Here is a 17,047-nt window from a genome sequence, read left to right as displayed (position 1 = left end):
TCTTTCCTCTCATTGACAAAATTCCAAAAAAACTTCTGAGCTATACCATCCATAATCCACTTTCTACACAATCTGTGATCCATCCAAATTATGGTTTTTATCTTACTTGCTTCCATTTCAATGCTTTGCTTGGAATGACATGTAGCCCTGATAAGCTCTGCTTATCAGTTTTTTCAAGTTTTATCTAATGAATCACCTCCACTGTGAAGCCCTCACTTATGTAATTTCTTCTGAATCCCCCCAAAGAATATAGTTTGTACTTTTTTGACAGCTAATTTGTAGTCGCTGTAGTATCATTATTTGTATTCCTTTAGTATGTTGTAAACTCATTCTTAAATCTCTCAATTTAAGATGTAGTAATCATTTAGTCAATGTCCAATAAATACATTAATAAACCAATTTAAAACAGAATCATAAAGATTTTAATTGAACTGGGACAAGTACAGGGCTTGAATATCTTTGGAGAAAGATCAAACTTCAACTTGAATAAGGTGAAGAGAACTTTGGCCTACCGAGCTCTATACCAGACAAAAGGCCTATATCCATTATCTGCCTTCATTGAAACAAAGTAACAAAAGCCAATAGTAGATTGGATGGCACAGAAGTGCTCAGCAAGTGTTGGTTGAATTATCAAAAGAGTAATTGCTTAAAGTGGTTTTTAGACTATATACTAGCCAATATAGAGTTTTGAAAGGGTGTCTAAGGCAATGATAACTCTAATTTGGAAGGGATGTAAGACTGTCCTATGAGGGATGGAACAGGCTACCATTTGAATTTTTCTCATGCACCCTACTCTGAAGGAGTTGATTGAAGTAACGGGTTTTATAGGGGTAAGTACATTTCTAGGTGGAACACTCAAGAAGAACTCAAAGAATCCATGTGGTTTCAATGGTAAGGGAAGAAAAACAATTATGATTTTTTTTTTTTAATATATTTTTAAAAGATTTATTTATTTATTTATTTATTTATTTATTTATTTATTTGAGACACACACACAGAGAGAGAGAGAGAGAGAGAGAGAAGGCAGGCTCCCCACAAGGAGCCTGATGTGGGACTGGATCCCGGAATCTGGGATCATGCCCTGAACTGAAGGCAGATGCTCAACAACTGAGCCACCCAGGAGTCCCAACTATTATGATTATGATTTTAGATGACAGAGTAAAGTGATTGCTCTGGGGCTCTCCAATATGTATCCTTTCTAAATTTTTAGAAGGAAGTTGGCTCCTTTTTTCTAGGATAATACCCAATATCCAAGGCAATATTAGCCATTATTGTTTGAGGGCCACAGGCCAGACACTCTGTTTATAACGAGGCACTTATATTCATACTTATATCAGCTCATATAGAATAGCACTAAGAGGAAGACAATATCATTTCAATTTAACAGATGAGGCTAGAGTCACTGTGCACCTTACTCAAAGTTTCACAGCTAGTAAAGGATAGACTAAGGATTCAGATCCAAGATCTTAACTAAGCTTCAGATTCCAACTTTCCAGATAGCCAAAGTTAAACACATAGAAAAGAGATGATATAGTCTCAACACTTCTTCATGGAAAGATCATGTAAAAGGATTTCTGCTGATGAACTTTAACCAATACTTCTGAGCAAATGCCACTTAGATCTTGATGAACCTACTACATAACCATTATTTGGAAATTTCTCAAATTTCTCAATTTCTTTGGCAAGTTTCTCAAATCTAGACTCCCTCTACATACCCCAACTTCTGGCCACTTGCTCTCAGACAGATGTATGCTACCATATTTCAATGCCACATATTTACTAGCTGCAGTCATGCCCACAATCAAAGTACAGGACTAGAAAAAATTAGTTTTGTTATTACAACAAGTTGTGACTTGTCAACACTGACAACAATTGAATATTTTTATTGCATAGAATTTAGTGCAGGATCTCTAATTCTAGAAGGCAGCTATTGTATACAGAATAGCAGAGGACTCAAAGTAAAGGAGCATAACTGCTTTGAACACTTACTCTGTACCAATCCAATTAAAACACTTTATTTCACTTTTTCCCCCAAACTATCTTGCAAGGCAAGGTCATTGAGGTGTCATGTATGTATGTATGTAAGGAAGCCAAATTTCAGAGACTGTGAAGTTTGCCCATACATGGTGAGAGTCTGGCTGGGTGGGGTTCCAACCCCACCCTGTTTGGTCTCAGTGACTCTACCCAATCCATGACATCCCTCTGACCTCCATGACAGCAAGGCTGACTTCTAACATGATTAGAAATGTATTTGCTAAGTTGTCATTAAGCTCTTTGTGTCTTTGTTTCTTCATCTTTAAGATGAGGAAAATACTATCTACCACTCAGGGATAAAGGCACTATACAGATCCAAAACACATAACATGGTATCTGGCACGTTATGGGGATTGATAAATGATTGCTTTAATTTACACAAATTATCTGAGACAGGCAGCAAAAAAAGGAACTTCCCATAGTTTGACATTATTGAGCCTTTTTTTTTTTTCCATTCGCATGAGAGCCAATAGCATAACCATTCCACTGATGAAATCTGAAGGAACAGGGTTAACTAAATTTGCTTTTCTCTTTGAAAACTGATAACCTATCTATGGATAATGTACACCAGTTCAGTTAACTGACATGTCAGGATCATGGTGAAAAATGTAGAATATCATGATGGATTATCCAATTGGCAAAGTAACCATGTGCGTAGGGAACCAGCAAATCAAGGACACCTGATATATGAGGAAGGTGCCAACTGTAATGAATGTTTGCAGAATTTTATAATACGAAAATCCAGAAGAAGTTTTTAAAATGTAAGCATTCATTTATATTTTGCTTTTGGATTTAGTAGGACTTTCTTTTGTTTGTTTGTTTGTTTTTTAATTCAATATGCCAGGAAACTTGGAGAGAAGGCATCTAAAGCATTCCAGGATTTAAGGCATTATACAAACAAGGTTCTAGAAAAAGGTTCAAAGTTTGTTGACTTGCAGCAAATACTTAAAAGTTCTCAAACATTTAAAAAGATATATAGTATCCAATAATCTTTCCCAGAATACAATGGTTCTGTCGTCTTACCTGTTCAGAAACGTTTTACCTCCTGCTTACCTTATCAGAGCAATCTAAATAACAATGCCTCAGTTGACAGACAATACTTGTTTAGCCCATAAATATGCCACTTTTGATAAGTTTATATAAGTAACTAGTAACTGGTTAGAATATTTTATTTCACCTGGTCCTAGCTTATGTGGCTTTTAATAAGATAGGACATGTTTAGCTCCAGTGTAAGATCTTTTACCAAGTGTTTAGAAAATAACAATGCATCATCATACAAGGTTTTGGGAAGAACATTTTATTGCTAAGCATATCCTTGAACGAAAATGCAAATATGAAATAAAAGAGAAAGGAAAAAGAAAAAAGCAGTAACTTCACAACATCATAAAATAAATTCCTTAAGAGTCTGCTCATAAAACAACAGGAATATGATAGAAGCTCACATACAGAATGCACATGTTCCCATAAAATTGTCCAAATAGAAACTTACACTAAAAGGAATATAACAAATGTATTTTTACTCAAATAAAAAAAATGTAAAGAAAGAAAGCAGGAAATCAGTTCACAAGACCTCAAGACTCCAAAAACAGCAATCTTTTACAGACATCGAGATATAATCAACTTCATATAGGTTGGGCCATTTAAGTTATCTAAAATCGTGCTTTGATATCTCTTTATAATCCTGTCTTTTTTAATGACAACAACAAAAAAAAATCCAAAAATTGTAACACATTTAAATATCAGGTAATGAGGAACACCTTTCCATACACATTAGTAAAGGCTACCATCGTTTAGATTGCGCTTTTTGCCTCGTGTTTTAAGATATTTCTCAAATATTCATGCAACTGACAAAGACCAGCAAGAGTAGATTTCTAAATCTAAACAGCTGATTGGTTTTCATCTGTACAAAAGAAATTGTATATATCGGACCCTCCAGAAGACGTACTTCATTTTTGTGTGAATATTTGTCTTGCTTTGTCTCTTGCTTTTTGGATCGCTATGGCCACACAACCAGTTAGTTATTCTGTACATTGTTTCCTCTTTTCAAAAAGAAAAGACAGACAACTGGAATATCAACCAAACAAACAGAAACAAACCAATATAAAGGAAAGAACAGTTCTTAAAGCAGTATGTACATAGGTGGCTAAGGAATTATACCAGCAAAAATGTAGTAAAATATGTAAACAAAATCTGAGAAGATTGTTTATTCTCTTTGACACAGTTAACTGTGACAAAACTAAAACTCACACTTTCTTCACATTTTAAGGTTTACTTTTTTGTTGTTTTGTTATTTTCTTTTAAAACAACATTCTCATTCCACTTCAAGACTTTAACAGTTTTCCTGTTTCAGTCATCCCATCAAACATACCATGATAAATATATCTGTATATATATTTATTTATATATATATTATACTATTAAATTCCTTTTTTGTGTGTCACAGCAGCTTTATTCGTTTATTATTTATTTATTTGTTTTTAGAAAAGATGGGTGAAGGGAGATGTGAGCAAATGGAAGGACAGAGTTATCCATAAGTGTCAGGCTACAAAATTAAACCACTATGAAAAACATCATGTTGGGGGCGGGGGAAGAACTATGTATTTTGCACTCTGTCATGCCGTGTTTGGCTTGTGTGACCTTTCGTGGTTCCATCACACGTTGAACTCCCCTACTGTCTGTTTTGATTCTTTAACAGACTTACAGTATTGTCTTGTCTTTTACATTTACATGCATTTCAATCAGTCACAGATCCAGCCCACCCCCTCTTCACCTTCCCTAGGAAAGGCTGTGTTTTAGTTTGTGGGGCTTTCTCCTTCACCACAATTTGGCTGGGCTAATGAACAGGAACAATATTGTTAAGTAAAGCCAATAGCTCTGATGTAACCAGCCCTAAACCCATCTGTTCAGGGTTTGGGTGGCAAATTCTGAAATTAGATCCTGAGGGACCAGCTTTTCAAATCAATGCTATCATCCATCATGTGATTTTGCTATGTGTTCAGCAAAGCATCGTATAGGAAACAAACAACAGATTCTAGAAATACCACAACCTGATATGTAGAGTGAACACCATGGTAGCTTTTGAGTTCATATGGCAATAGTCTCTCTTACTTTCATTTTCTGAGTTTTTTTGTTTTTGTTTGTTTTTTCTTCTTCATTATGTCCAGTCATTCTCAAAAAAATAAACAAAAACCCAAAAGCCATTTTTTTCTTTTCCCCTCAGATCTTGAAAAGTTACATGTACACTGGCCAAAACCAGATAAGGGTGGGTTTTTTTTTGTTTGTTTGTTTGTTTGTTTGTTTTTAATTTTTTAAATTTTTTTTTGTTTTTGTTTTTTACATAATTAAACCCAAAGGAAAAAAAAAAGGAAAAAAAAAAAGAAAAAGAGAGAGAGAGAGAGAACATTGTTACAGTCAAGCTTCACAAAGATCATTACAGACTCACTTGGAGTTATGGAACAAGTAAGCCATGAAGTCTTCTACCTTGGGTGAAAAGTCCTCAAGAGAAGGAAGCTTCCAAGTCCGCGAAAGTGGGGGAGCCATCTGCTTGCTCCAGAGCGCAAAGTGTGTGCTTTATGATACAGCAGGGCAGAGAGAATGTCCTGTCTCCGAGCGATGACTGAAGTCCAAGCAGCCATAGCCGAACTCTGTAGGTAGGTACATCTTTGCGTGCGCGCGCGTGTTGTCCTCTTAAAAATGGTTTTTCCCCACCGTAGTCATGGTACACCCCATCTCGTAGTGATGACAGTTCTGACATCTGTGGCATCTCCTTTTCCAAGCGCGTGTGATAGATTCACATATAAATAATTCTGTGTCACAAACTCGCGTGATTGTTAGCGGTGTCGTTTTGTTTTTTGTTTTTTGTTTTTGTTTGTTTGTTGTTTTTACACATAATACTCCTTGTCCTTGTTTTTCTGCTTCTTGTGGCCGCTCTTCGAGCTCTGCTGCTTCTCCTTGATGAGCGTGCCGTTGCTCTGGGCCGAGTTGCTGATGTAGTTCCGCGTCTCGTCCACTTGATAGGACCCCTCGTCCCTGTTCCTGTACTTGTACATGGCGTACAGGAGGATCAAGATGCAGAGGGCAGCAGCAGCCACAATGCCGACGACCATCCCTGTTGTACTGCTCGACTCCCGGATCACCTCTGAGGCCCCCGGAACCCGTCTGACTCCCGGCTCCGTGGGGTTTGCTGTGGGCACATTACGGAACATGGGGGAAGTAATTAGTGGGCTCTTCAGTTTGGTGCTGTCTAGCTCATAGGCAGTGGGCAACGGAAGCAAGACTAGATCAGGCTGGGGTTTGAGATCACGGTTATTCATTTTGCCAGCTGGCAATTTGGGCACCATCCCAGACGAGGAGGAAGCTGTGAAGCGGATCAGCTCAGGGGACAAAGATGTGGTAGTAGTCCTACTAGTTTCGGAGACTTTGTTAGGTCTAAAGTCCTTGGATTCCCACTTGGGCGCATGTGCTTTGTAGCCACCTTCGAAGATTGAAGTGGAAAGACTCTTATCTGTTACCAAGGAGAAGGTGGTGTAAAAATCTTCATCATCAGTAGGGGGCAGGTTAGAGTCAAAGGTTTCCCCTGAGCCATACCCAGATATCACCAAGCCATCATCATCACAACCATCGCTGCCTTGGTCCGACAAGCAAGGTAACCCCGCCTCAGAGGTCATGGACAGGGAATCTTTGGTGGTCTCAATAATGGTGAGGAGGGGGCGAAAGGTAGGGGGGAGTGTAATGGAAGGTGCACGAGTAGCAATAGGAGGGGTAGCTAAAGGGTCTTCTACAAGAAGAGGGATAACTAATTCACCTCCTGGGATTGAAAAGAAAAAGAAAAACAGAATTAGTATTTTTGTAGATAGACACAATTCATAGTCATTTTCTCAGTGACTGCACCTCATGGGTTAGGCATCAGAAATTATAATAAAGTGACCCGGGTCCGCACATGGATCCTTTCTTGTTGTAGCCTAACCATCCTACACTCATTTAGAGCCCATTATATGCCTCTTGCCACCAAAATCGGAAATCCTTAGGTTTTAAAGATACTCCCAAGTAATTATTTAGGTAGAATTCAAGTAGGCTGTTTCCAGGATCTGCTTATGAGATAATGACATTCCATGTTACTGTTGTAAAAACTGGCTATCAAAATTGTGAGTGTGTGTGTGTGTGTGTGTGTGTGTACATGTACTCATGCATGTGACTAATCTGTGAGCTCTACCATTTCTTTGTTGCCTTCTTGGATTTCTACTTACTTGCTCCCATGAGGATGACCATGATGTATTCTCCATGTTACAGAGATCAAGATCAGTAAACATAAGAGACCTTGTCTTTAGCATTTTAAGCTATTACCTTTTATTTAACATTTATCAAGTTCAGTCTTCATTTACTATATGCTAAGTGAGGGGAACTCAGGAGAGGTTAAAAAGGTTCATCTAACCCTTTTTGTGCCTTTCCAGAAATTCTCATCTATTAAATGACAACTGGCCTTGCATTGATCTCATGTTTATGCATTGCTTTTATGCTATATGCAATATATGCTGAGCTGGACACTAAATTTTAAAAATACTCAGACTAGATATCCATGCTTTATGGAAAACTTAGACTCAGAAATGTAGAGATAGCAAACGGAGGTGGCTTTTTTTTTTTTTTAGATCTTTATTTATTTATTCATGAGAGACACAGAGAGAGAGAGAGAGAGGCAGAGACATAGGCAGAGGGAGAAGCAGGCTCCCTGTGGGGGCTCCCTGTGGGGAGCCTGATGCAGGAACTGATCACGGGACCCTGGGATCACGAACTGAGCCATAGGCAGATAGATGTTCAACCACTGAGCCACCCAGGTGCCCGCAAACTGAGTTTTTAAAAGCAGAGATTCCTGGGGTGCCTGGATGGCTCAGTGAACCATCTTACTCTTGATTTTGACTCAGGCCATGATCTCAGGGTTGTGAGATGGAGCCCCAAAGGATTCCTGGCTCAGCTCAGCAGGGAGTCTACTTGTCCTTCTTCCCCTCCTTCACTGCCCCTCCCTGCTCTGTCTCTCCCTCAAATAAATAAATAAAATCTTTTTTTAAAATAAAATCTTTAAAGAAAAATAAAATCAGCAATTCCTATCTACAGTGGGAAAAATAAATTGGTTTATCCATAGACCTTAATTATCACACTTCTGAACATGTGGACTAGGTCAGGAAAGAAAGTTCAGAATGGTTCAGTAAATCACAGTGCCTTGTAAATCATGGGTACCATAAATATTCTATGGTGGATATTACCAAATTGTAGTGCCATGTTTATTACTCATGCATGCAAGCAAGATAATCAAGTTCTCTTCTCTGTCTCTTCACAATGTTATTTTTCAAACAAAGAATCTCTGGAATCTCCAGAAGTCACAGTTCATGTCTCCTCGTTGAATTTATTCCAATGCAGCTGTTTTGTTTGTTTGTTTGTTTTGTTTTGTTTTGTTTTTTTAATCCTCTAGCAGGGATGGTATGATGTTTCCCTGTCCCAGTTAGACAGTTGAGTTTCTAATATGATATTACTTCTGAACTGGGTCATTAAGCATTCAGCCAGGTATGATATTCTTGTCAGTTCTGCCCTCCACAGTAACTGCCCTGATGGGATGATTGGTATTTGAAGATCTACTATCATATAGTCAAAAGTGTATGAAAAGTCAGATGTGACTTTTGCCCTGGTGCCCCTTATTGGTGACAAAGACAGACATGTGACTCAATACTGCAAAGTTCTACGTGGACAAGTCTTGGAGCTTACATGGTTTTTCTGGGTTCGTCCTACAAAGACTGACTCACAAAAGAGAACTCCCCAGTTCAGCTTTCTGTAAGCTGAGAGAATGGCCCCCTGAGAGGAAAGATGTTGCCTACCTTCAAAGCACCTGAGAAGAACCCTTTGTACTCATGTCAGAAGCTTTGCTCCACAGTTAACTAGCCAATAACATTGTGTTATGTAGAGAGAAATGGAGTTGGGGAGGGTGGCAATAATGTACATAATGTGTATCATTTGGAAGGGAACATACAATCATCTTGTCCCACCTGATAATGTTACCATATGTAGAGAAATAAAACATGAACACTTCTGAACATTTCAAGATGATATTTTGGGCTATGCCCTAACCCCAAGCATAGTGCTTTTCTAGTGCTTAGAGTGTCAAACTCTTGAGTGAAATGATCTTTGCAGTTTTGTCAAGCTTCAGACTTGCTTTACTGGACCAGCATGACTTTTTTTCTTTTCTTTCTTTTTTTTTTTTTACATTGTGAACATATATAATACATATATCTTGCAACATATTTAATGTATAATTTACAACTTTTGCTAGCTTTTATAAATGGGATTTGAAGCCCAGTTCCCTAAAGGTAAGTCGATCCTAAAACTAAGCCTGAGTTGACTTTTCTCTTTATTCTTCCATGGGGAGGAGGTGGTGGTGGTCCCAAGTTTTATATTTAAGGTGACCCATGAAAAAAAGCAGTGTTTAAGTACTTAGGTACGAGAAGAGCAGTGAGAAGAGAAGAGAAGGCCAATGCAATTTGTTTGAAGGTCCTCTAGAGATTACTCAGGGATGACTTTACTTTCCTTCAGAGAACAAGACAGGATTTTTTCTTACCCATCTCACCTAGAATAAAGGTTTAGTTTGTGTATTCTTTTCTGGCACAAACCCTGAGAGTCATCTGCTCCAATGATAAAAATCTACTCCACGTATATTAGGTAGACAGGAAACTGGGATAAAGGACAAAGAATAACCAATCTGCAAAAAGGCAAAAGCCTGGTACAGAACACTTAAATATAAAGGCAAATTGTTAAGTAGGGTGCTGGTGTCCCTTTAAGTGAGATTAAGATTACTGCCTTCATGATTACAGAGTGGCATTCATTTGCAATTTTAGTGTACCATCTGTGACACCCAACTGGAGTCTTAAATTTGCCTCCTTTTCCTCCCTCTTTTTTCAAACCTAGCTAAAACTTCTGCAGTGTCTTTGTTGTAAAAAGTCTACAAAATCCACAAATTGCTCACTCTGCGGTTGAATTGCCCCCACTTTCCTTTGCTATTCACTTCTCAATTCAATACCTTTTAATCTCTCTTGGATTGAAAAAAATGAGTAAAACCATTTTCACAATGAAATGGAAAGAGAGTCCTAAAGCTTGCCAACTTATAAAGAGCTTCTAAAAGGTTGGTGAGCCCTTAAGTGAAATGAGAAGAGCTTATTTTAAAATTAAAATGGTGGGTATGCTATTTCAGAGTTGAAGTCAGAGAATCTGCCCAGATTACTAATCTTCAATTTGCTTTGCCATTTTGTTATTAATCTTGGCAGCAGTAATAAAAAAATGATAAATGATGCTCCCTGTCAGGGAAAGTGAGCCCCAATTTTGGTGGTAGGTTCATCAATGAAATGGGAGAAAAGCTTTCATAATCCACCCCCTTTCTTGGTATCTCAAGAAATTGGAAGAATGTCTTCGGTTTAAAAGGAAGTCAATTAGGATATGGAAACTATTATGAATGGGAATTGCAGTGAAAATTAGAAAATTTTGAAGAACTGTAAATGTGCAAGGTGCTTGGGAGAGGTGTGTGTGAGTTGGCATGTATAATCAATTTTAATATCAACTCCCATCTTTAAGATTTAGGATGCTTATAGTGTCCTAGGGAGTCCAAGGGCACACATCCTTTGAGATGAGGGATACATTTCTCTCAAAATTAGATCCTTAAGAGAAATAACTTAGATTGTGGAAACCTCTTTAAGATTTTATGTTTATTTGTTTTAATCCAAAGTGATTATCCTCAGAAATGCTAGAGCAGCAGCTGATACTTTTTTTCAATGCCCAAAGACTATGGAGTCAGGGATCTACCAGATGTCTAGGCTTATAAAAGTATTCACAAAAGCAAGAAGCCTAAAATCATAAGGGGCTACAGGCAGAAACCCTGCAGGCTAACAACACCCTAATTTCCTATTCCATCCCCAGAATTTTTCTTTGGCTCGGAATAAGAACTATCTTTATTCCTTAACGTTAGCATTTTAAATCAGGAATATATACCCCTTTTTGACAGCGTTGTGCTTTTCTTTAAACTAGAGAGATCACTAGGGATATAAAAGGTCTATTTTAGCCCTGAAGGCTGCCCTGCTTTTTTGCTTTATGAGTGTATTTATAGATATATAATTCATGTGTCTAGGGCTGATATCCAGCAAAAGGGGCTCTCTGCCATCGAAAAAGACAGTGTATTAAAAATTTAATAGAACTTTTCTGAACTGTGAGAATGTTGCAGGTAATGGTGAATGTAGTAGGTCATCTGAAAAACAAAACAAAACAAAACAAAAAACAAGAGCAGCACAAAATTTCAATGTGGCTCCAACCTTTGCCTCTCTGGATATATTTGAGTCTAAGAAGTCACAAAAATACCAAAACAATGACACTAAAGAGCCAGACTGAGAGAGGATGCCATTCTCCAATTCCTTGAATTTATTTTATGTATATTTAGGTCCTTTACCTCTCATTTGCATTTTTCTAATTCTCTGCTGAGAAATTCACATAATACAGAAAAATCATCCTTCCCCCTTCTAAATTAGTGGTTGAATGATATTCATTTAGTTGTTTGGTGCCAAAGCAGTGTGTACTTGTAGCACATAAATATCCTGAAGCTTGCAATTCCTCTCCACCTTCAGAAAAAATAGCCATGGACAAATATGGCAAGTACCTGGGGAGAAGACTCCAGAAAAACTCAAGTGTCTCAAAGGGGCTTCACTTGCATTTTAATAAGATGCGAATCTCTAGGTAAGACATGTTTTCCCTAGTTTGTCTGAAATGGAATTGATTCTGAAAAGCTTCAGGTTCTATTTTCTAACATATTCCCAATAAGATGGGACAAAGACACTTGGTATCATTTTACCTTGTAAAATAAGGAATGTCCAGTGGGATTTTTCATTTGCCTATTGGTTAAGAGCTTTGCCTCTGGAGTCACTCAAACTCCAGGTTAGCATCACACCTCTGTGGCTTACTAGCCCTAGGAGTTTTGCAAAAAATTCTTAAACTTTTTGTAAAATAGAAGTAATAACATAGTCCATCTCAAACCGCCAGTGTGAATAATAATTTAATGCATGTTAATGTTAATTGTAAAGCATATTAAGTATTTAGCACAGAACCCAGTGTTATTCCAAAATGCTAATTACTAGTATTATTTCTATTAACATTTTGGGCCTGTAAACACTGAAACCATTCATTACTTTCTTCTGACCATTTTTTAACATAGTAACCTCATGCTAAGGTACAAGTATAATAATATAGGATCTAGATGATTCAGGTTATTTTAAATGCAGACTTAGAAGAATGATTTATAAGATTTCAAAGAGCTTGTATCTTTTTAAAACAAAATTAACCTTTTATTAAGTTGACCTATGGACAGCTTCCTCACAAAAATCAATTCTATTAGACAAAATAACACCCCATTTAGGAAGTTCTTGGTTTTAAACCCAAAATATCATCTAACACATGAAACAATATAGAATCACGTGAACTGAGGCAGAGAAAGCCCATTCATTAAAGCTGCTAGGTTGCAAACATGTCTGTTAACCACCATTCAATCTGATTATTTCTGTAACAGTTTCAGATAACACAATGCCTGAAATTAAAGTGAAACAACCTCTTTATTTAAAAACTGTATAGCACTTCTTACTGATCTTATGTTTCCAAAGTGCATAAAGCAACATTAATCCAAATACCTTTAAAGTCAAGGGATATTCTCACCTCTAAGGCAGTACCTACCTACATGAAAGATTTCCTAAATACAACTTTAGATGTGAAAATATCATGTTGCTTCTTGGTAGAAGAATCCTTAGGATACTCCTAAAGTTCACTTGATTAAATCCAGGAAATAAATAGCAACTATTAATAGAAAGGTAAAAGGGGAGGAGGGATAGACAGAGATTTAGAGAGAGAGGCAAGGAAGAGGGAGAGGGAAAGAGAAGGTGGGGAGAGAGAGAGAGAGAGACAGAGAGAAACAGAGAGAGAAAGAGTCAGGGAAGGAGAGGGGAGAGAGAATTGTGTACCTTCTGTGTATATGTGTGTGCTTTCACCAGTAGTAAGTTCTATACATTGGAAGGCATCATTATTATAGGAACATACTCGAAACACCTGGGACTCTCGATGCCTTCATTCTTTATAGAATTGATTTTGTAGTCGGCAGTGATGGTGGTGGCATAATCCTGGATAACCAAACTCCACCATAGTCACTTGAGAGTATCTTAATTTCCCTTTGCTGAAGGAAAATACGATAAGACTGATTTCCCTGAGTGCTTCCTAAGGAATTAAATGAGGATGCATTATGACAATACTTGGAGGTAACTCATTTTCTTCTGGGGGGTGCCCAGGCCTCCCATTGGCTGTAACCAATTTAATATCCCACTGTAAAGCCTACCATGACTTTCAAGGTATTAAGGTTGGTTCAGGCAAAGAGGCTAGGCTTCCTTTGGATGGTAAGAACAACTTACCCCCTTCTACCAACTGTAGAGTTCACATTGATCATTAGAAGCAATTCAGCACAGAACACAACAGTGAAAATTAAGCAGAGAGACACAAAGAAAATAAAATATTTAATACTATTTTCAAAATCATACAGTAGAAAATAAAACCAACATCAAGGCCAAAGTAAGCTAGAGGAAAGGAAAGCAAATAACATCAACAAGGCATTCACAGTATAATGACAGGAAAAAAAAAAAAGTAAAAGCAAATAAAAAAATAGAGGCTGTTTTTGGAAAACAAAGAAAGAAATTATTTCCATATAGATAAAATAACTTAAGTGAAAAAGCATACCGTATTAATTTATAGTCAACTTACATCAACAAATTGCCCGCATGTTTTTTGGCATGAAAGAAAAATTTACAAAAGAAAGTTGTGTAAGAATGCTCTTGGACAAATAGAATTGCCACATTCTTGTAACTTGCTTTTTTTGTTGTCATTTCTTAAAAAACTTTTGAGCAAAATGTCTAATTTTTCAAATATAATAATTTACAACAGAGGATGATACAGGGAGGCAACAACACATACATCCACACCACATAACATGAAAAGAAAAAAAAAATCTGCACTTCAACAAAGTTTTACTTTGAGGGGCTTAGGAGAGCATCGATTTTGAATTCAAAATAATTCCGATTGCAATGACTTAAAAAATTAAAAAAAAAAACCTGTTTACTTTTAGAATTTGCCTTTAAAAAAATCTTGAATCTGGAGGGTTTTGAATGAACTTCTGCACTAATATAGGTTCTCAGATATATATTTAATTTTTAAATATTTTTGTCATTTTGACAAGTTTTAGATTTCTTTAATTTAAGGGGATGGATGACAGCACATATATTTGAACAATGCTAAAGAAGGGGGGGAATGGGAAGGAAAGATGCAGAGAGGGGAGGGTTGTATTTATGAGTGTACTACACAAGAGATGAAGATGATGGGGGTGAATGTGTAAGTGAGTCGCCATGTCCATGTAAGGGCGGCACGGAGTGATCTAGCTGCATTAGAGCTTCTGGCTGTAAGGAAGGGATGGGCAATATACAAAAACAAATGAGCCTACACATGCCCATCTACAGAAATAAAGAACAGAACTCTAACACAATCTCACACACCCTAAGCTGCAACTTCTTCAACATGCAATTACTCCAAAAATCATTACATTTTCATTAAAGAGTTTCAAATAATAAAAACAGTTAAACTTTTTTCCTACTAAAAGTAGCCAAGATACATAAAATAATAGTACTATTAATAATGATCAAAAGATTAAAAGCAAAAACAAGGAGACTAGATTTATGCATTCAAGTTGAACAACTTCACCGGCAGCCACACAGCCCCATCTAGAGTTGGGGGTGGTGGTTAGAGACTTGCAGAGCTGATGGAAAGGCAAAACCTTATAGGGAGCCCACCTGCTGGGAAACTAATCACTTCCCTATAGAGCAATGGTTCTGTTTAAATGACCTCGTCCATTTTCCCCCTGCCACCCATGGTGCATGGGATTCCCGAAGAGAAGGCACTAATTTCAAAGATGTGGATGTGGAGATACTGCAGCTGAAGTTGTTCCACATTTAAAGAGGGAGTAGGGAAAAATTGCAGAAAACAATTCATAACTCTTTTTTTCTCATAATTTTGGATAAAACCAAATCTAAAGTTAAAGATCTAGCAATTAAAAGAAACATATTGATATATATAGATAGATATAATACAAAAAGCACTTAATAATTCCCAAACAAAAAGGGAGAAAAGAACAAAAAAAAATTTAAAGAAAAAAAGTATTTCACACACTTTCAGAGATGAACAACCAGATGCACACGCTGAAGAGGCACAGACAGAGCAGTCAGGGGACACTTTTTTTTTTTTTTTTTGCTTTTCGTGTTCTGGCTTGTTGATTCCCCTTTGGTGATAGCCAAAATTGAAAACAAATTTTGCATTTTCTTTAAAAAGAAATTTTGCATTTTCTTAAATTTTTTTTGTTTTGGTTTTGCTTCTTTAAAAAAAATAAAAAGGGCGTGCAGTCTGGATGTACGTCATAAGTAGACATTTGAAAGAGAAGAAAGTGGCTAAGACTGACAAATGGGTAATCTTCTATTATCCTTTAACTGTAGGAATGGTAATCAAATTAATACATGCTTAAAGTAAGTTGCATTTAGGGAAAATAGAAAAACAGAACAGCAAGCTAGGGTTGGGGAGAGGTCAGGAAGACAAAACTGATTTGGGGGTGGGAGGAAGGTACTGGACTTAGTTTTTCATGCCTTTCCAGTAGGGGCAAAGGACATCCCAAGGCTTCCTGCCAATTACAACAAGGAAGGGATGTGCACATGTGTATGCATGGTGAGGCCTGTAGAGCCTGTAGTGGCAAGAACTGAGGTAAAAATATACATGGGTTCATGGGTTCTGCTCTAGAAAACTTATCCCATATTCATTCACAGACTTGGAAGGCATACTTTGTAAGTCATAGAGAGGTTATAATTGCATTGTTCCATATGAGTTTTCCGTGGTTTTGTCAAATTGACAGAGTACCATAAGTGACAATAAGGTATTCATAAAATGAGCCTGATGAATGGAATAGCAGATAGATTATAAGATAGATAGATAGATAGATAGATAGATAGATAGATAGATAGATAGATAGATAGATGATAGATAGATTGATTAGTAATGGAGCAAAATCCCTCTCCACTCCAAGGAACACAGTGATACAATGTCAGTATCTGTAAAGTACAGGATAGTCGGGAAATGAGCGTGGTTTACTCCAAGGCCATTGGGGGAAACTATACCAGTCTTCATGTGGGAAACAAATGTTCAGTCCAATCTATATTGAGAAAAATGGAAAAGAGAGGGAGAGGAGGAGAGTGTGAATGTATGCGTATGCATGCATGCGTGCATGTGTGTTTTAGAAATGGCCTCAGCCTCTACTGGAAGAGATCCTAAGAGTTATAATCAATACTTTATTCCTGTGGGAACATTAATGTCCAACCAAGGACTCGGAAACCCAGGTAGGCAAACCACAAAGGTAAGACACTTGAGAACACCTGGTTCTGACACAATCCTAGTCACTCCTAAGAACTTTTCTGGGTGACTTTAACAAAAAGGAAATACATTGTGAGGATGAGTCAGACTCTGGCCCCCTATGGGACGCCCCTTTTATTATTTTATTTTAAAATAATTATAGTAACGTGTCCCCATGGGTCAGTCCGTACCAAGATTTTTAGTCTCTGGTTTAATAATGTTAATCATTATTTTAGGAACTTCACAAAGGGTAGCTAGGAGGTTTTAGAAGGAGGAAAAGAATCTCAATATAGGAAACAAAAAACCCTTGTTGCCACTGATTTTTTTTTTGAATAATTATACTTTTAACATTGAATTGTATGGTATAAGAAGATCCTACAAATGTTCATACGGCCTCACAAGGCATCAAATGACTTCTATAGAACAAAGTTAGTTTTGGTAACACTCAGGTGGGCTGTTTTTTTGTTTCATAGACAATTTTTTAAAGGAGGAAACGTAACTGGCCTAAGTATGAGACTTA

At 37.2% G+C, this 17,047-nt stretch overlaps 1 protein-coding gene across 28 annotated transcripts in view; it reads right to left on the bottom strand.

Moving 5' to 3' along the window:
• Positions 1 to 3,310: 3,310 nt before the first annotated feature.
• The window catches only part of NRXN3 (neurexin 3), a 1,532,396-nt gene continuing 1,518,659 nt past the window's right edge, over positions 3,311 to 17,047 (bottom strand). For 10 of the 28 annotated variants that reach the window (XM_038545449.1, XM_038545450.1, XM_038545452.1 and 7 more), the window contains one exon: positions 3,311 to 6,217. In XM_038545449.1, the coding sequence (XP_038401377.1) occupies positions 5,916 to 6,217 (302 nt within the window). In that variant the 3' untranslated portion in view covers positions 3,311 to 5,915. Of the gene's footprint in view, positions 6,842 to 13,848; positions 14,538 to 17,047 lie in introns of all 28 variants that reach the window. The other 18 variants (XM_038545435.1, XM_038545440.1, XM_038545438.1 and 15 more) reach the window with 4 other exon arrangements.

This window comes from Canis lupus, chromosome 8, assembly GCF_011100685.1.
Source record: "Canis lupus familiaris isolate Mischka breed German Shepherd chromosome 8, alternate assembly UU_Cfam_GSD_1.0, whole genome shotgun sequence".
Taxonomy (NCBI): Eukaryota; Metazoa; Chordata; class Mammalia; order Carnivora; family Canidae; genus Canis; species Canis lupus.
Note: the sequence above shows the minus strand (reverse complement) of the source record. Positions and strands in the feature narration are given on the sequence as shown.